At 30.5% G+C, this 26444-nt stretch overlaps 1 protein-coding gene across 10 annotated transcripts in view; it reads left to right on the plus strand.

Moving 5' to 3' along the window:
* Nucleotides 1–26444, plus strand: part of LOC107442351 (protein Obscurin) — a 281510-nt gene that overhangs the window by 237770 nt on the left and 17296 nt on the right. For all 10 annotated transcript variants that reach the window (XM_087157050.1, XM_087157049.1, XM_087157051.1 and 7 more), the window contains 17 exons: nt 6537–6605; nt 8024–8188; nt 10040–10240; nt 11509–11639; nt 13138–13291; nt 13711–13992; nt 15099–15204; nt 15305–15505; nt 17283–17421; nt 18972–19144; nt 20761–20787; nt 20870–21022; nt 21130–21175; nt 22832–22915; nt 23219–23439; nt 24251–24395; nt 25612–25804. In XM_087157050.1, the coding sequence (XP_087013176.1) occupies nt 6537–6605; nt 8024–8188; nt 10040–10240; nt 11509–11639; nt 13138–13291; nt 13711–13992; nt 15099–15204; nt 15305–15505; nt 17283–17421; nt 18972–19144; nt 20761–20787; nt 20870–21022; nt 21130–21175; nt 22832–22915; nt 23219–23439; nt 24251–24395; nt 25612–25804 (2490 nt within the window). The remainder of the gene's footprint in view (nt 1–6536; nt 6606–8023; nt 8189–10039; nt 10241–11508; nt 11640–13137; nt 13292–13710; nt 13993–15098; nt 15205–15304; nt 15506–17282; nt 17422–18971; nt 19145–20760; nt 20788–20869; nt 21023–21129; nt 21176–22831; nt 22916–23218; nt 23440–24250; nt 24396–25611; nt 25805–26444) is intronic.

Raw genomic sequence — 26444 nt, forward strand, 5'->3', positions numbered from 1 at the left:
TATTTAACTAGTATAATCCAGCTGTATTTTCTTGTGCACCATTAATTTATAGATACACCATAAATATGACTCAAAAGTTTCGCATATTGTGTTTTTGCTGAATTTGTTTTATTTTACAAATATACAATTTTTTTTAATGAAACAAAGCAATTTTGTGCTCATTTTGCAAGTTAACTCTACAAAGCAAGCAACTTTTTCAAGCAATAAAGTAGGAGAGCCTATAAAAATACAAATTTTAAAGATTTTCCATTAAGAAATAACTTTTTATATTAATATGTTAATTCATTAAAAGAATTAAATATTGATTAAATGAATCTATATTTAAGAAGATTTTTAATAACGCTAATAAATTGAATAATAAAAAGCGTAGTTAAACAATCATTTTTTCACGTTATTTTTAAGCTTATTATAAATTGATTATTTTTGTCTCCTTTAAACAACATTAATGAAAATTTAACATTAATTTAAAAAAGCCTTACCCTAAATTTATTGAACTTCAAAACTGTAAAATGAAATTTGTTAAGTTAAATTTTTATATATACAATGTATAGTGCTCAAAAATTAAAGAAAAGAAATGTACATTGCTCAAAATAAAAAAAAGAGAGCAGTTTAAAAACGTTTGATGTGATGGCCAAATTTTAACGAATTTATGCACAATATAAGTTCCGAATTTATTCTAAAAACGAACTTACTCTAAATTAACCAATCATTTTTTTAAGAATTTGAATAATCTGAAAAACAGATCCTAATTGTTTAGTCAAAACAGTAGTCGAAAGTTTATACCCCTAAATGCTAATTTCACCTTTTGTGTATTTCACCATCTCAAAAAGTTTTTCTTCGACCAAAAAGTTTTATTTCTCAAGAATCTCTCCCGACCGGTTCCCTTCAAATATTGGATTTTATGATTTAAAATTAAAAGGATGAAAAATTTGAAAAATATCTTAGACTTCACAAATTGTAATTTTTTGATCATTAAGATATTAAATAATAAAAAGATATAAATAGTTATAAGAAAATAATTTTTCTTACATGGTATTGTATTTGGAAGAACGAGGTTTATGATAATGTGCAAAATGTTTGTAATTCGCTTAAAGCGTTCAAAAAGCTAGTACAACCTTTCGATGGTTATTAACGTGGAAAGTGAATCTTCAAATAATTTTTAAAACATTTATATACCGGCGGTAATTATGTAAAAGTTGTAAAGGTACATAAAAATGACATCCTCTCTTTTAAGGTCTGAACAACAGTGGTAATCATAATCAAAGTGCATCTATCAATGTATACAGAAATTAACTAAATTTAACAAATAATTTGGGGGAAAGAATGTCAATTTTCAATTGGAAAGCACAAAAGATCTTCAGTTCTGGTTTTGAGCTCTTTCTGTCCAAAAAACATTTTAAAAAAAAATACTAGATAGCAGCTGTATGTTTTAGCTCCTACTACTTTATAATAGCCTTACAATTTAATGTTGCTGCAGCTATTATTTCCTGAAAAATGCGATAGTTAAAATAAAATGTAAGACTACTTACTGAGAATAGACTAGAAAAGAATTTGAGTTTTCATGATAAAAGATTATTTTATTAGTTGCAGAGAGAAAAAATTAGATGTGGTAATAAATGGAGTTCGTGAAATGATTGGGTATAAATGCTATAGGCTAATGTATCTTTAAAAGTAAATGTACTCGTATATAAAAATATTATTCCGAAAAACGCCATCTAGGTAGTTAAGTTCATTTTGGAATAAGCTTCCTATAGCATTATAAGTACAGCAAGGAAATGAAAAATGTACGATTTGTTTAATCAATTTATTAACAGAATCATACAATCCCAATTTAGAGTTATCGCCATCGAACAGAAAGATATCTTGATTCGGAGAAAATTGAACTAACAATGGTTATATCTATAATAATTCCTTAAGTTCCTGTAGATTATTAAATATTTTGCGAAGAAAAAGTTTACAAGTGAACTACAAGTAGTAAAAAGATCCGTGGTTAGCTCAAAATGAAGCTTCAAGCAAATTAGAATATATTAGTGCTAAACTCTTTTTTTTTCTTTTCTTCACAGTTATATCTGCTAAAAAATCATCATCCTTATTAAAAATAAGAATGACTTTTAAATAAGAATCCTTATTTTAAAAAAATGCATCAAACTTATCTAAAAATGAGAATAGCATATAATAAGGATAGCAGTATTGAAGATTATTTTGTATAAGATGAACTAAAATCGAGAGAAATCCATGGTTTTCTTAAATGCGCAAATTAGTAAGCGTGAACAAATAATATAAAGTATAATAATATATACTCCCCGACTACAGCTCGTTCAAACTTATATATATGCTGCCAAATTTCAGTAGCTTTTTTTTATTGCACTAAAAGCAGTTTGAAATTGAAAGGCTTAATGTAATAAAACAGTCACAAATTGTAAGTAAAAATCAAGGGTAGTTTAAAAAAATGTCAATAGGTTTACATAGTTTTCAAGACCTTACATTCAAGCTCGGTTTTTGCATGAAATGAATCAGCTTTGTTGTCCATAATGAAAAATTATACAAATATGAGCAAAATAGATTTATTTTTAATTGCACCGAGTTCTTCAATTCAAAATCTTGCACTTTAAAAAAAATTCCGGATCACATTACAGTATAAAGTACCGGTACTTTCGGTGCATCGTCCGTAAAATTCATTTTTATAGTAAAACATAGCTTGGTTTTTACAGCAATGTTTATTTAAAGTGATACGGTAATTAGCACTGTAATTATTATAGTGATACGGTAATTGCTATTGTAAAAAGTAAGGTGTATCAGATTTTTTGTTCTGTAACAACTTTTGGAAAAAAGGGATTTTACGATAAAAAGTACCAGTAACCTGAGTGTCGGTACTTTTTACTGTATTCTGATCCAGAATTTTTTAGGGTGTAGTACGAAAAGTTTAATATGACTTACTTTTGCAAATTGTACTAAAACTTTCTTTTTATCAAATCATGCTAAGAAATTTTTGTTAGCGTGAAATAAATCTTGCTGAGTTTAAAGTAATGAAGTAATAAAGTAATGAAGTAATAAAGTAATGAATATAAGGATGTTTACAAATAATGATGTAAAAGTAATTTGGAAATTAGTATACAACTTATCAAGTTGTTGGAGAAAAATAGTTTAACACGGCATCAATTTAAATTCAAATCAAAATGTAGTTACGAATTTTTCAGTACGTAAATGAAACCAATTTTGACCACATTAATACAGAAATTTATATATTTAAATTTTTTCATGCATCTACTCTTTATAAGGTTATAGTTTAGGAAACTATAATAAACCTTTTTACTGCACCATCGCAAGGGATTGCTTTTCTCCGTTTTTTATCATCCCATTGGATTGAAATATTTTAAGAATTAAATGAATCATCAAGTTAGGTAACATCTTATTGGTAGATAAACTTTTGTTTTAGCCTATTTTTTTCAGTAAGTTATATTTCAGTTTATTCTGTGGTTCAAGTTTCTAACAAGTTTAAAGTTTGAGCTCAAATTAGGACTGTTTAAAATTAGGACACGCTTTGTAAAATCTTGTTGTGTCAAATTCTTCACTCAACTACGGAGCCCGAATTGGCTGATATCAACTGAAATAAGCAATAAAACTGAACTCGACTACAAATCAATAAAAATTATAATATTTGGTTGACTAAAATGTAGTATTAACCCCATAACGATCGGTTAATTTTCAAGAAAACGATCATAAAAGTGCCTATTTTTTTGGCTTTCGTATTCGCATTACGTATTTGATTAGTGCTGACATCTAGTCTAAAATAAACTAACTATCTACAATTATCTTAAAAATATTCAGGTACTGCCATCTGGTGTGTGAAATTTAAAATGAAATGTTTTCCGGGCAAAAGAAATGAATTAGTTTTATTCTTATTGGCGCGTTACTTCTGAACACTCCAGCCCGTCAATATCACTGGAGCGAGAAATAGAGGGCGAAGCCTCACCCCATCATTTTCACGGGAGCGAGAAGGAAAGGGTTAACTATAATGTGTGATTGACAAATATTCTCCAAAAACTATAATACACAATTGAGGGCCGGGATAGCCTGGTCGGTAGGGCGCTGGGCCCATATCCAAGAGGTCGTGGGCTCGATCCTCGCCGGCAGAAGACTCCCCGTGTAGTAAATGGTGACTGATGCACGTTAAATCTGTCGAGTCTCAAAGTCCTCCATGTTCCCACAACAAATCAATACCTCTGGGGGTACTGATCCAGGAGTTTCCTTGTCCTCTGGATTGGTTCAAAATTACAAGGCTACGGAGTTGAACGTAAGTAGTCGTAAACCCATGAAATTTGGTCGGCTGTTCAACAACGGTTATAAAATAAAATAAAATACACAATTGAAAAAAATGAACTATAATAACAATATATAAAAATAAAAATAAAAACATGAATCAGTCTGTACTACTTAATAAAAAGCAGTTAAAACTACGATATACAATTAATTGAAGCACAACATAAGTTACAAGGTGCATTTGATTAAAATATTATAAAAACTATTGAAAAACATTCTACTTATGCATTGCTATATGCAATGCGATATAATAAACTAAAATACAATCGTAATTTATTTTAACATAAAAAAGTACTATCACTAAAATGGAAAATAACTTATTATAAAAATATATTTATCAGTTTGTAATATATTTTTATAGTAATCAACGAAAAATATAAACTACAATATGCATATGACTAGCCTAAATGATAATTGAAGTTTCCAAGGATTGTTTTATTATTATACAATGTACAAAGAAAAGGATTGAAAGGATGTATACACCCATCAAGTTTTTAGCACATACTACAAATATTGTACTTGGTACAAATATTGTACATAGGTACTCTATGTACCCTAAGTTACCCAGACTATATCCCAATGGAGTACCAGTTCCGTCCATATGTGCAATAAAGCGTTCCTGCATTGTTGTTGGTAATGAGGGAACATAAATATAATTTTTCATAAATGAGAATTTGAGGTATATAAACATTGTCATTTATAAAATTATGTTCAGTGCCCCAAAAGATAACCAAAACACCCTGAATTACTTTTGATCTGGTGATCGGATTTTCACGTACTAGGATTCAATCCTTATGGTTCAGGATGGTGACCTCAAATATGCTAAGTTATAATCTTAAGTTATGAAATAAGACACAAAAAAGTACTTTCCCTGAATAAACTTACTTTTTTTCGAGGGACAATGATTTCTGACCCCCGAAATATAGGATGTAGCAACAATCTGAGAAAATATTGTCCCTATAGTTTTGCCTGAAGAGCGGTCGAAAATTTGGAACCCTTAGAGTTAATTGTACTTTTTTCGTATTTCACCATATCTCGAGAACTTTTCATGTGAATTAAAAACATTTTGCCACAATTATAAAATTCGCTTTTTTCCGAAGATTGCTCCACGCAGAAACAGTTTTTAATAATCTTTCATTATTTTTTATTGTTTTATTTAATAAAAGTCATTGTAAGGTATACTAATTTTTAAAACAGTAATGTAAACTAATTTTTAAAATTCCAAGGTATACTAATTTTTACATCATTTCTAAGAATGTGATCTTATATGAAAAATGCAAAATTCGAGCGAAATCTGTTGAATAGCTCCTAAAAATTGAATTTTGAAAAAGTCAAATAGTTAAAATTATATTTCTCAGAAACTATTCAACGGATTTCATTCGAACATTGTATTTTGTCATATAAGATTCATATTCTTTAAAAATTCATATGTAAAAATTCATATTCCTTACAATTAAAAAAATGTTTTAGAATATTTTTAAATAAAATAATGAATGATTATTGAAAATTATTTTTTGCGTGAAATCATCTTTGGATAAATAAATTTCATATTTGCGGTGAAAAATGTTTCAATTCGTTTAAAAAGTTTTCGCTATATTACGTAATATGAAAAAAGTAAAATTAACAATAAGGGTTCTAAATCTTTGACCGCCAAACCAAGCTATTCGTGGCCAAGCTATTAAGACCATATGTCCCCCTATATTTTGGGGGTCGGAAATTCGAATCTTTCAACAAGAAAAAGGTATGTTTATTCAAAGAACTGCTAGTACTTTTTTGTGTCTGATTTAGTAACTTAAATTATGGTGTGCGCTAACTAATTAGTATATTTGAGGTCCAACCCCCTGGACCGATTGAAAAACGGTCTTCGTACCTGAAAATCTGATTATTAGATCAAAAGTAATTCAATATGTTCAGTTTTTTCCATTGCTTAAGTGCATTGTACACTAGCAGTCTTTCAAACTAAAAGTATCATTTAGGCTTACTCACTATAGTCGATCACTTTCAACTTGATTGACATATACTACCGTCCACAATGTACAGTACACAAAATAAGCTACGATACACAGGAACCTGCCTCCAGTAAGAAATTGAAAATAAATGGGATACTGAACTGTTAAGTACTTTTAACTACAAAGCACTAATCTTTCAATTCCATGAACAAATTCCTACTTTGATGGAGCATTTTAATAAATACTGGATTATCCTTTGTTCTACAGGTTTAGATCAAAAATACATCACTCCGATTGGCGATCAATTTGTCGATTTTGGAAAATTCAAAAAAACAGGTAAATTATTTCATTACACTCTTATTTTTAGTTTTCAGTATTTAGACAATTATAATTTTAGTACTAAATTTGAAATTAAGTATTTTGCGAGGATAAAGTAAGAAAAAAATTATTTTATTAGTTACTGTTATTAAAACCAACGATGAGAATTTCTCATAAGTTATTTATTTCTCGATCTACATAAATGTTTAATTTAATGTTTCTTTTTGTTATTTTTAACAATTTTCATGTGTTTATGTGTTTAGTTTTTGTTCTGCTTATTGTTAGATATGTTTAGTTAATTTAGTTTTGTTTTCGTAAAATGTTGTCATTTACTTTTAAAAGCATAAAATGAATAAAAATTTTTATTAATGGATGAGTTTAAAAGATTTTTAGTTTTTTTTAAGTGTGTACTTAATGTTGTGTTGCATACCATATGAAGGACAATTTTATTTTATTTGTCAATTATCTTTTCAAATAGCCCCAGAAACACAAATCTTGAATTACTACAGGGAATTTTAATGTATGAAATTGTAAATTCGATGCATGTCTAATAAGATATTCTTTTTCTTCCGCTTTCAAACGCTTCTTTCTGAGATTTAAATTAATAAAATAAATTTAAAATAAGCTTTCGAAATATATTTCAGTGTAGTGGAAATAAATTGACTAGAAAATATTCAAAATTTTAATTTATTATACTAAATTGTATTGCCTCTTTTTAAACTATTTTTACGCAAATTATTTCACAATGATTCTAGCTCAAAAATTTGTTTTAGTCTTTTTAGTCTCCAAAACATACTTACTACCCGTAAAAGTGTAACGTGAAAAATTTAGTGGGAGAAAGTTTCAAGGGACATTTTATTAAATCTAAGAACATCAACTTTAGAAAATCGAACAAAATATAGCAACAACAGAAAGCTTTTTATAAAAATATATTTTCTCATTAAAAGCTATGACATTTATTGACTTTATAAAAGAATTTAAGTTCCACACATACAGCTGACCATGGCTTATTTTTGAATTTAAATAATGCACTTTTTTAGTGTGTCCCTTTGTACCTTGTTCCTCTTAACTTTTAAACTAAATATGAAATTTTAGTTTAAATTTTCTTATTTTTATGCAATTTTATTCAAAACTGAAAGCAAAATTAACTATTTTCTTTTTACAAATGACAATTAATTAGACATTAGAATTACTTATGACAATTATTATATTTACTTATGCCAGTTAATTAGAGACATTTCATATAATTCTAAGTAATAGGCGTAATTCAATCTGTGCATGTAATTCGACAAAGAAATTGTGTGATTCGGCCTATGAACAATACTGAGTACATTACCACACTCAGTACCACATCACCTTAGCATTCACGACCCAAGGTGGTCGTGTATATTAAGGGGATACTTTACTTTTTAACTAATTTCGTTATTTCAACTTAGGTATACCAGTACCGCTTTCTGAGAAGCCAAGAATTGTTCGAATGGACGATTCTTCCCTGACTTTAGGATGGAAGCCATCAGTACCTACTGCGCCTAGAGTACCAGTTACTTACCAATTGGAAATGGCTAAGCATCCCAATGGAGAGTGGACACCATATAAAACGGGTAACTTTTAATAATATAATAATGACAGTTTAACTACGTGCTAAACTTAAAACACGTCTAGTCTTCCCCTTCTTAGATTTTAGGTTAATTTCCGTTTGCTTTTTTTATTTTTTGGTACTTAAACTTTTGATGATCTAGCACAGGGGTTTCCGGCATTAGGCCGGGGGCCACAATTAAAAACACAAATCATGTGGCGGGCCGCAACTTTATCAAAATTTTATGTAGGACTCTTTTATGTTTGAAGGAACATTAAATATCACTGTCAGATTTTTACCAAGATGTACAAAACAAAAGTATTGAATTACAAATTAAAATAAGAAATAGATTTTTAAAAATATTTAATCGCATGTTAAAAAATTCGGGCTACTAAAACTTTCCTGTGCACCTATGTATTAAGCAATTAATGTGCAACTGATATCTAATTGTTGAGATATAAAACTTTAAAAAGGTTGGTATTAAAACTTACATAGTAGCACACAAAATGTTCAATGAGAAAATTGAGGTTTGTCTGTTGCAACCACCAGAGAATAGATATTTACATTTTAAATTTACAAATGTGTGTGTGTAAATATTTTCGTCCAAAATAAGTGGTTTGAAAAAGTTAAATTGGAGAATTTCTCCGAGAAAATTTCGGATACGAACATGCTAAATTATATTCACTAAAGTACAAAAAAAAATGAAATAAAAACGAACAACATACACGATTATTTTTGTATTTGAATAAATATTTTCTTGGATGCAAAACCTGAGAAATAAATTTCACAGAAACGAAGAAATTAGGTTTTTATTAACGAGAAAAGTATTTTAAGCACATATAGATTTTTTGTGAAAATTGTCAGCAAAAAAAAGACAACTAATATATTTTAGTTCACGGGCCACAAAAAAATGGCTCCGCGGAGCGGATGCGGCCTTCGAGCCACCAGTTGGAAACCACTGATCTAGCATCATTTTGCCTATACTTTTCAGAAAAGATTAGAAGCAAAGGATCGCTTTATTAGATAAGGAGAAATCGTGAAATTTTTAGAGGTTCTCTTGGTTTCTTTTTCTTGTTTGCAAAAATATTAAGAAAAAAATGGGTGGGATTTATATTTTTGAGTAAGTAACTAAAATCTCAACATTTTCCTGCTTTTAGATTTTTTTAAATTTAATTTTATTAGTGTTTATATTAATGAAAACCGATTTGGCTACGTAAAAATTGTTTAACGTAAATTACATAAAAAACAAATGTATAAGTCAAAAGTCTAAAAACAGGCAAATGTAAAACGTAAATGCAAATAATGTGAGCTTATCTTTCGAAAAATTTTGATTTCAGAATTGCATTGACATAATTTTATCAGAAAAAAAATGAATAAAAAATTTGAAATATGGCACGCTTTATATCTTATATTCAAATTAGATGATGGCCTTGTAGACTATATGTATCGAAGGGTATTACCGAACAAAGTAAATATTACCATCAAGAGTAAATTGAAAGAGTTTACCCTTTTAATTTACTCTTAAAACATTATCATATTTATAAACATTACTTTAAGAGATTGCTTAAATATAAATCTTGATACATTTAATTATTTTAATCTTTATCAAGAAAATATTTTTAATCATCTACACAATGAATGTAAGCAAATAGTTTTTATTTATTGCATTCTGCATTGAAATGAAAAATAAACTTTGTTTTTATTTCAATTGAATATATAACCTTAGTTAAATTTCTTCTTTTTGTACTTCGAGTACTTAGAGTATTCACGAATAGGTAGATAAAGATATGGTAATTATAATATAAAACAAATTGAATCATAATTCCAAATTCTTACAGCAAAACTATTGTGTTTTGAAACTATTCCATAATTTTAGGATTGAAAGATACATTATGTGATGTTCGAGATTTGATGCCAGGTCAAGATTACAAGTTTCAGGTTCGAGTCCAAAATAAGCACGGCATAAGTGATCCCTCTCCATACGTCACAGCCCACCGAAGCAAGATCTACCAGCAAGATCCGGCAGATTTCAAACCGAAAGATTATTTCATTGATCATCCACCTTTATCTCTTTATGGTAATTAGAATTAAGTATATTATTAGTTTTCTTTAGCGCATGTATTTTTAAGAAGAATAAGCCTTTATTTTTATAACTGTAAAATTTCTAAAAAATATTTTGCATGCTTTTAATATTTTTTGTAACATCGGTTCGCCAATTACTCAATTATTTAAAAAAACATATCCAATTTTTTTGTTCGGAAATTTTTTGTTGAAACTATCAAAATCTTAATTGTTTAAAATTTCAGGAACAATAATATTCTTACTATTGTGTTAACTAAAATAATCTATACAAATAATATTACAATGAATTCTTAGTACTCAAATTATTAAGCAAACACGATACGCTTTCCAAACATAGCGAAGAGTTATTTTTTAATCCTATTTAAAAATAAAATTATTTATAATCGTACTACTTTATCAAACATACACTTAATACATATATCCCTTCTTTCCTGTAATATTGTCATTCATAAACCTAAAAGAAATGAACATTAAAATAATTCTAAAAAAAACCTTTTAATTTGAAAAATTTTAATTTATCATCACGAATTTGAATTTCCTTCGGTGTTTCTATTATGATTTTTTATCAAATGTTTCGTATAAAATAGAAGTATATTTTATAAAGAATAAAAAAGGAATTGGAGAGAAACTACGCATATTTTCCTCTTAAATGGGAAAAAAATCATTTAATGTATATATTGTTCTCAGATCAATAATTTTCTATAACTGTTTTGTTTTTAGAAATTTTAAATATTTTGTCATTCTTGTTTTATTTCGATAAAAAGCTCCTTGTTCAAAACTAGTTTTTATCTTAAATGATTTCAAATCCCGAAGTTTTGGTTCGGAATCTGAATAACCCATGTCCGATCTTTTCTCTCCTTAGACCTTTGTATTTAAAAAATATATCAAATAACGTCTAAACATTAACTGAGTAGCTTAGAGAAAAGAAAGATCTAAGAGACATTTGAACAGAGAATACTTAGTACAAATATCACTCAGTTGTAACCCTTGCAATATCAATAGGTGTTTCAAGCTTTAAATAAATTTATTTATGTAGAGAGAATGCGTATTACAAAAATCAGTATTTAATTAAAATTTAATAAAGATTAGCTATAGCTTTTCGAAAGTTAAAGGAAATCAGAAACGAGGAAAGAAGGAAACGTCAAGGAATAAAATGAGTAAAAATAATGAGTTAAATGCTTATTTTTGTTTCTTCATGTAACTTATTATTTATTAATTAATTAAAAGGCAAATTCTAACACAATCTTTCCTTTTTATAATTAGCTGCTCCTCCAAAATTTGTGAGAAAAGAAGAAGATGCTATGTATGGAGTGAAAGGTCATCCTGTGACCATAGAATTCTGGGTTTATGGTCATCCAGAACCCAAAGTCACGTGGTTCAAAGGAGATTCACAAGTAAATAATCCAATCTTAATTACTGTTTTTTTTATTATTATGAGCATAAGACTCCGTTAATTTGGCGTCCTTTTCGAAGAAATGTGATATGGCACTTGAACATTAGAGAATTGACATAGTAAAACAGACTTACCTACACAGACGCAGTAAATCAATCCACAACACATCAATCTGGTATATCCTTTTTCTTATAGTAAAATGTTATTCAGTTTGTCTGCTAGAAGGCAGAACCAATTTCGATGAAATCAAGGTACCTAGTTTTACCCATCTACACGGTTTCAACCCACTTACCCCTACATCATATTATTTATAATGTAAATATTTGAATTAAAAATAATGCAACTTCAAGTAAATAAAGTGAAAGTTTTTATATATTATGTAATAATTTATGGTTTACAAAAGGATTAGTGTTATTGTAAATTTCTCAGCATAATCATCTCCTAAAATAATTTAAAGCCTACATTAATTTAAACGAATTATCATTCATTAACTTCTGTAAATAATTTTACTCTTTCAAATTAATATAAACTTTCCTGGAAGCTATTTTATGTTAATGCGAAGTACTATAATGAAAAGAAGGTGTATTTTTCACGATATTTGAATTGATATAAGTAATTTACTTATTAATAAAACAAAATGTTGTTATGGAAGATCTCTCTGATGCATTAAGGTTTAATATTTTAATTGATATATTAAACAGAATAAAAGTACGAAATAAGAAATCCTTTAAAAATTAATCACTTTGTATCAGCAATAATCACTCTGGGGCAATTACTTTTTCAAACGTCATATTTCAAGTGCCATAAGGACTAAAAAATTTACATCAAAGCTAGTTAGGATGTTAGTAATAGAATACTTCCCGTCATATGAGGAACATGTTATTTTTTATGCAATTAATTATCCCGTTGTGACTTTTAATATAGAAACAGCTATCTTTGTCAGAAACCAATAATTTCCACGAAAAAAAATTAGCCAAAATTCAATCTACTTACTTTGACAACGTTTAATGCATCCCCAACAAATTTTAGAGTTGTTTCTTTCTGAACAAAAATTAAAACATCATTTCGCTCTCTGGACTGTGAAAATCCTTTTACTGCCTTTATCTTTAAAATTTGACAAATTCGGGATTTTAACTTTGTTGACCATTATCAAAAAACTGTATTCACGCCAATAGGTGCCAAGAGCCGAAGAAACTGCTGTAGGCGGGCATTTTTTTTTCAATCTATTCCCACGAATCAATGATGCAGAAATGTATTAAGAAAAAAATTTACGTACACTAACTTCATTTAGTCAAAAAAAAAAACTATCAAAATTTCCGACGTTCTACTATTTTTTGTAGGCGTTATAACGACTATGACCACTTATCCCCAAATATCCCTCAAACAAAGGATGAATAACTGAACGTTAATACACATTCGTGTCACTTGATTGACATCTTAATCAACCAATGCAATGAAGCTTTTAAACTGACTGTGACCATCATTTATGATTATTTCAGATTGGGAAAGACAAATATAGTTTCATGCAAGATCGAAATGGTAAACTGTGCGTGTTTATTGACTGCATGAATGATGATTATGTGGGCACCTACACTTGCCTGGCTGTTAACGATGAAGGAGAAGCAACCATGAAGATCAAGCTGTTGATTGCAGGTAAGTAATTAAGAAACACCATTTTATTCGGACGATCTTTGGGATTAATAAGAATGTTTAAAAATGTAGTTTTTGTACCAATAAGATATTTATGCAACCATGTTTTCCTTCAACAGTATTAAAATATTTCTTAAAGAACGTTTTTAAAATGCACGTGACACATTCACAGTAGTTTACCTACTGATGAAAGTGCCTTTTATTCGAATTTTTAATATTTAACGTTATTTCTCCTTTTTTTTTTAAATTTTTTTTTTTTATTTTATCTGTTTTTAAAACTTTGTGAAGATTAAATTTCGGTTCCAGTTTATAATTACGATTTTTTATCATTATAAACTCTGTTCTTAATTTATATTCATAACTGTTTTGGTAACACCCTTAGTTCTGGATTTTCTTGACCATATCAACTCATCATTTTTCAGAACGTCCAGTCTTCATCGAGAGACTTGATGAAACGACCGCTATGTCCAGACGCAGTGCTCGCATGCAATGTCGCGTGACTGGACTGCCTTACCCTAAAATAAAGTGGTTCAGAGATTGGCACCCCCTCTACGAGTCAGAGAGAGTGAAGATTCTGTGGGAAGAGCCAGACAAGTGCACCCTCTTTATAAGCAACCTCATTACCAGAGACAATGCCCTCTATTCCTGCCAGGCAGCTAATATTGCTGGAACTGCAACCAGTTCAGCATCTCTGAATGTCGAAGGTATAAATTTCTGTTCTTTAAATTATTTGTTGTTTTAATTTTATCGTACCATTATTATTATAAAAACTGAAACATAGACATTTCTATTTATTTTGTTCGGTGGTATCACTCACAAAATATGCAGATTATGTAAATATCCAAATCTGCTTAGTATGTCAAATCTGCCACCGTAGGCCATAGCTTGAAGATTCTTGGTTTATATTACATTGGACTCTTTCCACTGTAAGAAAATGGATACTCAAATTTCAAGAAACTTTCTTTGTTTTTAACGAAACCGTTTCCTGGTATTTACTCCAAGCAAACATTTCGTTAAAGTGATGAAATAACAACCGTCACTTCTTCAAGTAAACGAATTTCATTAAGAGTATAGAAATATTTCATCTTTATATATTTTTTTTCCAAAAAAAAGACCCCTCATAGTACTCATTGTACCGAATGTATCTAACTTTCTTAAAATCAGTTTATCCTGGGCACCATATAACTGGGTCAATGTCACCCTAATTACACAAGAAAGACAAATGGAACACAGGGGGAGAAATTACACCCATGCCCTAAGCGGGACTCAAACCCAGTGTCTTACTGGTACGAGGCCAACTCCTTGACCACCACATGCACACTTGTTGGCTTATTTCGTCATTTATTTTCGATCACTAGCCTTTATCCTGGTTTCGTCAATCTAGCTAACACTCAACTACAATGCACTACGATGAAGTTTCGAATTGAAGAAACATTTTCGTCAGATATTTGAAAGTTTCCATTCCGTGATCACGTGATTTCGTCACGAAGTAGTTCTCAAAATTAACGAAATGTAACTCAAGGATTGCTGAATTATAAAAATTGAGAGTTTTATTTCTGAGAGTGTTTAATACATCAAAAACGATTTTTAAGATGAAATTGCAATGACTTCAGTTTCAGACATATTAGAGATGAGATTTCTGATAAAAATGACGAATTTTACTGGATTTGGAGCAAGACTGGAAGATTGAATTATACGAACAAAGCATACTTAATTGCAGCGCTCTCAAATATTTTCACAATATGCGTTATTCGACTGCGTCTGATCATTTTGAACAAACTTACAACTAAATATATTTTTTCACTTTCAGAAGCTGAAGATATGTTCGATTTCAAAACGTTTTGTCGTCCAATTCCTGTCAGATCACGTGTCAAGCCATTTGAAGATTTCTATGACATCGGGGATGAACTAGGAAGGTAAATTACATTCCATCGAATTTAAAATAGTGAATTTGAATAGAGTAAACTTAACTGTAAATAATGTTTTTTAATTATGACTTTTACTATTTTTGTGCAGAGGTACCCAAGGTATCACGTACCATGCAGTAAAGAGAGAGACAGGAGACAGTTTTGCCGCCAAGACCATGCACGGCAAAGGAAAACTGAAGGACTTCATGAAATCTGAGATGGAAATCATGAACCAACTATGTCATCCCAAACTGGTTCGACTACGAGATGCTTTTGAGACAAAAGACACTCTGACATTAGTCACAGACATGTATCCTTCGTCTTGTTAGTTTTGTTTTAAGTTGAAATAATACAGGGTGTTTATAAAGTCGCGGACCCTTTTTGATGTTTAATAACTCATAAAATAATAAAGATAGATTAAAATTAATAACATAAATGGTTAGATAGACTCAAAAAGTTTCATGACCCTTGTCAATGAACTTCCACGTGTGCCCCCTTAGTCGAACGGAGAATATCAAGTCGATAGTCAATTTCACGCCAGGTAGCGGCAAGCATGTCGGTATCGACAGAAGCTATTGCTGTTGTAATTCTGGCTTTTAGGTCATCAATGTTCGACACGATCCTCCAGTAAACATTGTCCCCTATAAATCTCCAAAGAAAAAAGTCCAGCGGCGTTATATCAGGTGATCTGGGTGGCCAAGGAATTGGACCTCCTCGCTCAATCCATCTTCCTGGAAAATGGTCATTCAAAGAACTACGAACTATGATACCCCAATGAGGTGGTGCACCATCTTGTTGCAAAAAGACATGTGGCTGAAGCTCTTCTAGTTGTGGAAATACGAAGTTTGTCAACATGTCTAAGTATACGACTGATGAGACCGTCTTTTCTGTAAAAAAGAAAGGCCCAATGACTCGGTCGTGCATTACCACACCACACATTAACCTTTGGGGAATCCCTTTGTGTCTCACGGTATTCATGGGGGTTTTCAGATCCCCATATGCGCACATTATGGCGATTAACAATGCTAGAAACATGAAAGGATGCTTCGTCGAAGAACATTATGCGCTTCAGAAAATCGGCATCATCTTCTATCCTTCCCACCATATCTGTTGCAAACGCCATCCTCCTAGGCCTTGATATCGACTTGATATTCTCCGTGCGACGAAGGGGGCACACGTGGAAGCTCATTGACAAGGGTCATGAAACTTTTTGAGTCTATCTAACCATTTATGCTATTAATTTTAACCTATCTTTATTATTTTATGAGTTATTAAGCATCAAAATGGGTCCGGGACTTTATAAACACCCTGTATAAATTGAATAAAGAAAGATGCCAAAAGAAATATATATATTCCACACTCACAGAATGACATTCATGTGCAAAAACATCCTGATTTTGAAATACATAAAAAATAAGAACCCTAAACACATGCCTCATACATAGAAAGGCATTTATTGGCCTACAAATGGTTGATAGTCTTTATTTTGTGTGAAGTGAGAAAAAAAATTGTATTCCATGAAAGTTGCCTGAAACTCGTTATGATAGTAGAAATTGTATGATCTAATTTTTGGCAGTTATGCGTGATGTTATGGAATCATGTTGTGAGTTATGAATGACGGCATTAAAGTGTCTTCATGTTACGTGAACAAATTTTGTATGTCAGGAAAGTTGTACGCATGTTGAAAATTCCGAGCTACGTAACACCAAAAATTGGTATTTATTTGCTGGCTACGTAAACTGGAGTTCACTTTTACCATATTTTGGTATATGATACAAAACTATACTATTGCAATATTGTTACAAAAACGATTCTATACGAAATTTAAAATTGATACTGGAATCTCTAACAATCAATTACTTCTTAAAAATCTGTAAATTGAAATATTTCCATTTCATTTTGTTACCATTTATCTTCAAATTATTATTCTTTATGTTATTTTAATTTAAATAGATTTCGAAGTTTAATTTCCGAATTGAATATTATAAGTGTTTGTCGATGTGTTTTGCATGTTTATAAATTTCTGTAATGAGATCTTTAACTGAATGTCTTGGATTCTCTGTTTCTTGTTCTTAATGTCTAATTAGATGTGGTGGTGGAGAGCTTCTCGGTGATATCATTAAAAAAGGTGGAGTTTCTGAACGAATGATAGCTTATTACATTAAGCAACTACTGGAGGGCTTAGATTACATGCATAGTCGCTATGTTGGACATCTTGGACTAGCGGTAACTATAATCAAAGTGTTAATAGCATTAATAATTACTATATTAATATTATAAAAAATCTAATGTATATGTTACTATATTAACTATTATTAACAAATGTAAATTACAAATTACACAGAATTGTATGAAGATAAATTAGCGATAATGATCAAAATGGTACATAACAACAAATATTATTCATAAGTTACACATAATATATAATGCATTAATTATAGATGTTGCCAAAGTTAATTATAAATGAAAATAATTGAAAAGGGCATCTTGGGGGGGGGGGGACCCCACCCTGAGATGGTAAAATATTAACGTTTTTCTGGAATTTTTTTTTAAAGTAATGGAGACAATGCAGAGACTCCTTGTTTTTTTTAATGTTATTTAGCTGCAATTTAAGTCTATTTTAAATTTTTTTCTTTTACAAAATAATAAAAAATAAGTTGGTGTCAGCTTCGTGTGTGGCTGGTCATCAAAAAGTAACACCTCACTGACCTCATGGATTTAGAAGTCCTGAAACATAGGAAAACGATTTTGTTTAGATTTTCTGAAACATAAAGACATTATCTAAGAAGTAGCATAGCGGATTTTTGATATTCGCAAAATTACCAAAATGGCGGCAACTTAAAAAAAAGTTAAGTTTTTCATTAAAAAATATTCATTAAAATACTAATATAAAATCGAAGTATAAAAACATCAAGAAAATCGTATGCTACTTTCTAAAGAATATATTTTACGTAATTTAAAATAAAGAACAGCTTATTTCGTTGTATAGATCATGAGAAAAACGTTACGCCAGATCAAAAAACAGCGTTGTGAGAAAAATGCGTTTAAAGTTTTGACTTATGGTAGGGGAAAACGTTTAATTTCATATATATAATGATCGATAAATGAAATGCCTACAATAAGTTTCTATACACAGTCAACAGAATGGATGAGACACAAAAAGAATGTCGCCCCTCCTAATCCGGCCGAACGGGCCTCTGTACCTGCTTATCGACGACTCTCTTATTTTCCGGTATAACTTCCAAACGCAGTTAGGTACCGTGAAATAGTTTTAGACAGAAATTAGAAAGGATACAAAGATTCGAAAAATGTAATGAAATTTTTTTCGACTTTTTGAAATATTCAGGGTGAGGTCCCCCCTTAAATGATATTTTGAACATTTAGAAAATGTCATTTTTGTCAATCAATAAAAAAATTTATCAAGTTAAAAGTTTAAAAGTTCCTTACTATTACTCAAATGTTGATTAAAAAAAAATACAAGTTTTTAGCAAATAAAAATCCAATATCACCTCATTGTAGCTCAACAGATTCCTGTTTGGAGAAATTTTGCCTATCAGAAAAAAGGTTTCCTTGTAAATTGTAATATATTTTTTTTTAATATTTATTACATAATTATAATACATATATGGCATAATTATAAAATAAATTCTATAACTCTAAAACGAGATGCATAATTTATATATAATTGTGAAAATATCACAGAAAACTTTATAATTTCAGAGTTTGGGACATAATAGTTTTCTTTATTTTATGATACATTAACATTTTGTTTATAGATAGGTGATGTCATGGTTTCTCGAGTTAACAGTGACGACATCAGATTCGGAGATTTTGGATTGGCTGCTAGACTGTTGCCAGGAAAAGATTATTTCTTAGAGTATGGACATCCTGAATTTGTTGCGCCTGAAATAGCGAAGAAAGAACCAGCAACCTTGCTTGCAGACATGTGGTAAAGCTCTGTCCTTTATTTAACGTCTTACATTTAACGGTTATCAAAAAAGCAAATTTCCCAATTACCAAGCGTTAGGTTTTATATTCTTATATAATGTACAAAAATTGATATCACATCTGAAAATCTGAATTCTCAATATTTTGTATGATTATTGTATGATTGTTTTGTATGATCACATTATTGTTATGCACTTTCTCCTGGTAAATCGCAATGCGTAAGAATCGGAGTAAAAATGTAGGGATTAAATTTTTTAAAAGTTAACATCAAACGATGTGTGCTGTGCCATGGTGGATCAGTATATAAAGCCCCCGCCTCCCTGTGAAGTGACCTAGGTTCGAATCCCAGCAATGACTGGTTGATATAAATTCTGCTCCTGGCCCGCTCCACTGAGCAGACGTAAAATATCCTCAGTTGTAGACGGATCATGCGTTAGAATCCCCATTACAATCGGGCAAACTTGGGAGGTTTTTGTTGTTTGTTTATTCTCTACATGTGCGGGTTATCTCTATCAAAAAAATCTTCCATGAAGGTTAGTTTGTCCCAATGCTTAATCTAGGAGTTCTTTTGTCTTCTAGGTTGGGTTCAAAATTACAAGACTATGGAGTGGAACTTAGATAGCCGTAAACCCAAAAATGGGTTAACTGTTCAACGACGACTACAGAATTAAATAAAGTTACGGGGCTGAAATTACTGAAGTTATTATCACATACTGACGCATTTTTTTAAAAGATCTATCTTTAATTCTCTACTCGATTAAGCTTAACTGATATTCCCACTCATTTATCTAAGTAGTAAAAAAATAACTCAAACTTGGAAATAAAAGTCTTTATTAAAGCTTTGTATAAATATAAGAATGTTAACAATACATTTTGAAATTACAATAAAAAAATAAGACATTTCAACTGTTAAATTATTTGTTTCGTGCTGTAAATTCCTTTTCACGCGAATGGAAAATAATACGCCAATTTTATGGGTTTACAACTACAAATGTTCAACTCTGTAACCTTGTGATTTTGAACCCAATCCAGAAGACAAGGGAACTCCTGGATCGAGCATTGGGAGAAATTTGCCTTTGTGGAGGACTTTCCGATGGAGCTAACCCATCTTTGCGTTACATGGAGAGGAAAACCACGAGAACCTCACACGTTTAGCCTGACAGCAAAGGGGCTCTAACCCATAATCAGTCTACCACTGAGGATATTTCACGTCAGCACTGTGGTCGGTGTGAGCCGGATGCGGAATTCGTATCGACTGGGATTCGAACCCGGTTTGCCTCATTAGAAGGCAAACGCTGTATCTCCTGAGAAATTGCGGCTCATGCTGTGTATTATGAAATTTTAGAGCTTTTATCATCATAACCCACCCAGCTCCACTTCCGGCTGTAACAGGTTTCTTTTTCTGTTAATGCCGTATTAGGCTGACAGGAAATTTGACAGGAATGATTCAAACGTACAGACAGTATATAAAGAATTATACTGATTTCTCAGACTTACTTTTAGCTTTTTTTAGTTGTTTTACTAGAAATAACAATAAAGTGGTTATTTTTATTGTTACCCAAAATGTTAATAAGAAAACTGGTATTTTTTGTTCTAATGGAAATTATTTTTTTACAGGAGTGTAGGAGTTATTACCTACCTGTTGTAAGTATAATTATGTTTCCTGAATACTGTTCTCTCAGTTATTGTTTATCTGTATCTATATCTTTTGATCTCCTACCTTCAGGCTGAGTGGCATTTCCCCGTTCTTGGGGGAGAATGACCGGGAGACGCTGACCAGGCTGCAGCAGGGAAAAATCAACTTCAGTGAAGATGCGTTTACAGGAGTCAGTGACGATGCCAAAGACTTCATGTCCAAATTACTCGTCTTTGATCCTAAGTACACTTTTACGTTGTTTAAAAATGTGTTAATAATTTGGAAACAGATTTTAGCATTCGCTTAACTAAACTTAAAAATTCTTTTAACAAATGAATCGTTGTTTTTAGGGGACGGATGGATGTAAAAACAGCTTTACAGCATAGGTGGATCAAGGTAATACTCGAGTTTATGACATTTATGGAGGCGTTTGGTTTCAAAATCAATTCCTGAGTTTTAACACGGAGAAAAAATTCTGATAAAATTACCGTACTGTATAGTTATTACATTTCTGGAGGGAAAAAACATAATTCTGTTTTAAAAAAATCGTAATACAATACGGTATTTAAGATATTCATTTGGTAATTTTTCTATTCATATGGTAGCGGTTTACAGAAAATTATGCTTTTCAAAATTAAAGATCTTATTACCTCACATTTAGTAAATAATATCTACAGAAGAGTTAATTTAGCCGAATACATGATTTTATACTATACTCTAAAATAGCATGATAAAATTACTAAGTTTTATCAGATTTACCAAATTTTATCATAAATTACGAAACCATGTTTTATTGTTAATTTTATAAAAATCATTACTAAACGCTTCGATTTTTTTCCATTGAGAAAATTTTACCAAATTCTCGTATTTTCGACTAGACTTTTTTTTCTCATTGTAGCAAATATTTTGTGAACAACTAGAGCAACCATTTGATACTGTTTTTTTTTTACGAACTCTGGATTTGGAATGCTTTTAAGTCTTTTTGGAATGCTTAAGTCTTTTGGAATGCTTTTATGTTTTTTTTAACTGCTTTTAATGTTAAAGTGGTACTTTTTATTAATTTTGATAAATAAAAAAGACTGTAAAAACTACATTTGAGTTCCATCTTATTGAGCTTTTATCGGGGTACTTACGATACTCTCGTGAAATTCAAGGAAAGGGTACTCCTACGAAATTCAAGGATATTCTCCAGTAAAATTTAGCGAAAAGGTTTGCCAATGAAGGATTCTTCAGGGAAATTCAAATGAAGGGTACTCCAGTAAAGGGTGTTCCAGTGAAATTCAAGAAAAGGGTACCCCTGTGTCATTAAAAAAAAAGGTACTCCTGTGAAATTCCAGTGAAGGGGCTTCAGTGAAATGAATACTCGATTATCGTGAATTTTTCTTCTTTTTTGACGAAACCGTTTCCTGATATATGCTCCGAGTAAATATTTCGTCAAAGTGACGAAATAACTATCGTCACTTCTTCAAGGAAGCGGATTTCCTTGACATTCCTTGAGATTTCCTTCCAAAAAAGAAGAAAAAACCACATGACGCCTAACTTTTCTAATAATCACTAGATAATGGGCAACGCATCGCTTAGTTGATGTTACCTTAATAACAAAAGAAATACAAATAGAACAATTAGATAAATTCTGAGGCTGGATTCGAACCCATGTTCCTTCTGGTGCGAGATAAACACCTTGCCCGCTATATAGTCCGGCCAGCTTATTTAGTTTTCTTCTTTTTGATCGTCTAGTCTTCTCTTAGTTTTATTCTGGTTAACAATCTCCCACAATACACAACGATGAAGTTTCGAGTTGAGGATACATGTTCGTCATTTATTTGATAGTTTCCGTTTCCCTTTATACCACGTAATTTCGTGACGAAATAAGTCTCATAATTAACTAAATATAGCTCCAAGATTGCCAAGTCGTCAAAAGTGAGATTTTTATTTCTGAGAGTGTGTGGTTTTGAAACCAAACAATACTTCCATTATCTTTTAATTCATAAATTTAATACTTTATCATGATTATGTAAAATTTTATATTATAATCAAATATCATATTTATAGTACTATTTGGAAAAAACTTCGGCGGATAGAGTTCTCAACAATATGGAACGATTGAGGGAATATCAGAAGAGATGGAGAGATTGGGTTTGTTTTTATTTCAATTAATTTTAAAAAATTAACGTTTAAACAAAATTGAAATTTATCATATTAAACATTTATAATTATGAAATTTACTTTTCCTTTACTATGTTCTTTTATTAATAGAATTCAAACAAAGACTTTCAATTAATTTTTTTATTCAAATTACTACTGTTTTAATTTATTTAATTTTACTTCTTTATATATTTTTAATTAAGTTTTTTAAATATTTCCTTATTACTTCTTTATTAAGTTTTTTAATTATTTCTTCTTATTAATATTTTTTTAATATAATCCTTTTTATTTAAGTACGCCAATGCTTCTTGCAAACGATACTACCGTCGACGTACCTTAGAATCTTGTTTCCATCACCCCAGCAAAATGATTTATCCCCCAGGAGAACCCTACACTCCCGAAAGCAGTCCGGAAAGAGATTTGGAAAGATCACACGTCAAGCCATCTCATTTTGACGATGTCACTTTCCGTCAAAAGATCAATCGGGAAGACATTGACTTCAGATCTGAAAGCAGGTTGGTTTTTGTTCTTATCTTATTGTGAGCTCTTATTAATGTTCCTCATATTCCTATTCTTGTTCTTCACACCTATTCTTATATCCTTCATACTCTTATTTATGTTCTCTACACTCAAGTTCATATTTTCGTATTCATGCTTTTCATATTTTCCATGTTCCTATTCATGTTCTTATGTTCCTATTCTTGTTCTTATGTTCCTATTCATGTTCTTATGTTCCTATTCATGTTCTCATGTTCCTATTCATGTTTTTTATGTTCCTATTCATGTTCTTATGTTCCTATTCATGTTCTTAGGTTCCTATTCATGTTCATGCCAATGTACATTATGTTTTTTATATTCTTGTTCATGCTATTTACATCCATGTTCATATTTATATTTGTGCTTTCTATATTCATATTCTTCACACTCGCATTCATGTTCATAAATTTTTTTATTCCTACAATTATTTTACAATTTTTTCTCACTTTCTGGCAGAAAACGAATAAAAAATCGTGCTTTATATATATAAATTTTTCACACTTGCGTACATGTTTTTCATATTCATATTTATGCTTTTTCAATTTCTACATTTATTTTACCCCTTTTTCATCTCTTTCCGTCAGAATATCGATCAGAAAAATAAAGATTTCTATATCCATACTCGTGCTTTATATATTCATATTATTCACACTCGTGCTCTCATGTTCTTCATATTTCATGTTCTTCATGGATGGATATAGTTTGTGACAATGAATGATTCAAAGAAAAATTCCATCAAAAGAATAAATTTGTAAGCATTTCTCGTAACTCATTCATTTTGTTTTCTAGCTATCAAAATGGTCCGGATACATATTTGTTGCAGTTGAGAGATACTGATTTTCCAATGAGGTTGAGACAGTACCTGAGAGTGGGATCATCTACAAGTCCATCTCTTGCAGCTAGTCTAAGGGATAAGCACTGGGGAGACAGCACTGTAAGTACAATGACACTTTTTTATATTTGTATTAGGGTAAAAAATTGTATTAAGGTATTGGATTATGGATATAATTTTTGTAGATTTGTTGTTTCCTTATCCATGGTACAACAGCTATCATATTCAAAAATTTAAACACTTCGAACCATAATGTTATATGAATTCGTCGTAACCTTACATTCTTAAAAACTGGTTCTTTGAACTATTATATTGATACAGCGGTAGATAAGGGGCAGTTTTCTGCAATCCTAGCAAGGTATAAACTGAAACCATATCTCCATTTGTATTGTGTAATCAATAGAGAAGTATGATAAAATGCTTTATTTTAGCATCATATTTAAGGTTGTTATAAATTTGAAAGATATTATGGTCTATTTTGTTTTAAAATCTTCTAACAGAGCAAAGTCAAATCGTAATTCTGTGAAACTTAATGGTTCTTAAATATTTGAAATAAATATATGGTTCACTATATTCACTTATTAAGTTGCACGATATCATTAAATGTGCAAGATATCATAGTTCAAGGTATTATAACTACGGATTAACGTAGTACCGGTTATTGTGATATTGCCGGATGTGTGTAATTGTTATTCCTAAAAAAGAACGGATTCTAAAGATGATTAACGTGATTTAATTCCTGCTCCTTGATCTGCTGTAAATGTTGTTTCTTAAATTAGGAATTCAACTGAAACAAATAAAGAAACAAGTTTGACCGGTAAGTCTTAAATTGCATATTTGAAACTTTCCCGAATGATGGTGAGAGATATAAGCATATATAAGGTACTATAGAACAAATTCTAATAATCATGGAACTTTCAGTCTTATTTTATTGCACAGAGGTTAGAGTTGGGGGGGGGGGAAACATTTATTGAAGAAAACAATATCGAAGAAATAGTTACATTCAGAGAAAAGTGACACTTTTTATTTCTCGTCCTGCTATATTCTTGATATAGTGTAAATACAACCATTTTTATCATGAAAATTATAGTAATTTAAGGAATAATTATCTAAGATAGCTTGGAATTAAGATAATTTGGGTAATAATTAAGGGTAACTTGAGTAATGTCTTGTAAAAATTCAGAAACAAATTTAAATTACAAATATTTAACATAAGTAAAGTTAGGTTATCAGTGAAATTGTGTATACATTTAATGGTGTACTTAAAATATTAGGGATTTTAAGTAATATTTAGCATTGCTTTTATTTTGCTCTTCAGCTGGTCATTCGGGAGCGACGAAAATTTGTGGACATGATGGACGAGGAGATTGACGACGAGAAAAAAGGTCTGACGTTGAGGTCAGTACCGAAAAGACTCTACCACGAGATTGGTACTCTCGGATTCGCAAGAGAACAGATGGAACAATTGAAAACAGAAGTATGGAAAGAAAAATCCCGTGAATTAGCAATAGGTATTTCATTGAACATATATTAATGACAGTCAATTTTTAAAGTTTTATTGCTGATACTATTGAATTGTTCGGAAAGTAAATTCGTTTTTTTTATAAAAATAAAAGACGATTTTTCTTATAATGATTAAGCATTTCATCTGGTTCAAAACATTTCGCCATCTTTCTGATAGTATAGTGATTTCTCGCTCATGAAACCTTTGATCTTAGTCGGCAAAAATGACCAATCCTGGGAATTTTTGAAGTCATTTGAAATAAACGAAGTAAAAGTTTTTATCGTCTAAAAACTTTTGTAGAGACCGAAACATTGTTGTAAACAGACTATATTTTGTTCCCAGTAATGATGCGCTTAAAAAATGTATCATTTTCTTGACTTTCAAGAAACAAATCTCAGACGTCGTAGCTTTCCGTAAGAACATGAAGAACTCGCAGGACGAGCTTTGAGATTAAACCTAGGCATTTCAAAGGATACTGAACTGTCGAATACAATAAATTTAATCATTCAGCCCTCTAACGAATTGTTATTTACTGATTTGCATCAATTAATGCTTTTTTCATCAGTTCTTATTGTGTTTTCATCAGGCTTTCCAGAGCATCTCCAGCATCAAAATTATCGGATCCGAATCAAGATTTTGAAACTCAG

Source organism: Parasteatoda tepidariorum, chromosome 2 (assembly GCF_982258835.1).
Source record: "Parasteatoda tepidariorum strain Cologne lab strain chromosome 2, Ptep-v5.0, whole genome shotgun sequence".
Lineage (NCBI taxonomy): Eukaryota > Metazoa > Arthropoda > Arachnida > Araneae > Theridiidae > Parasteatoda > Parasteatoda tepidariorum.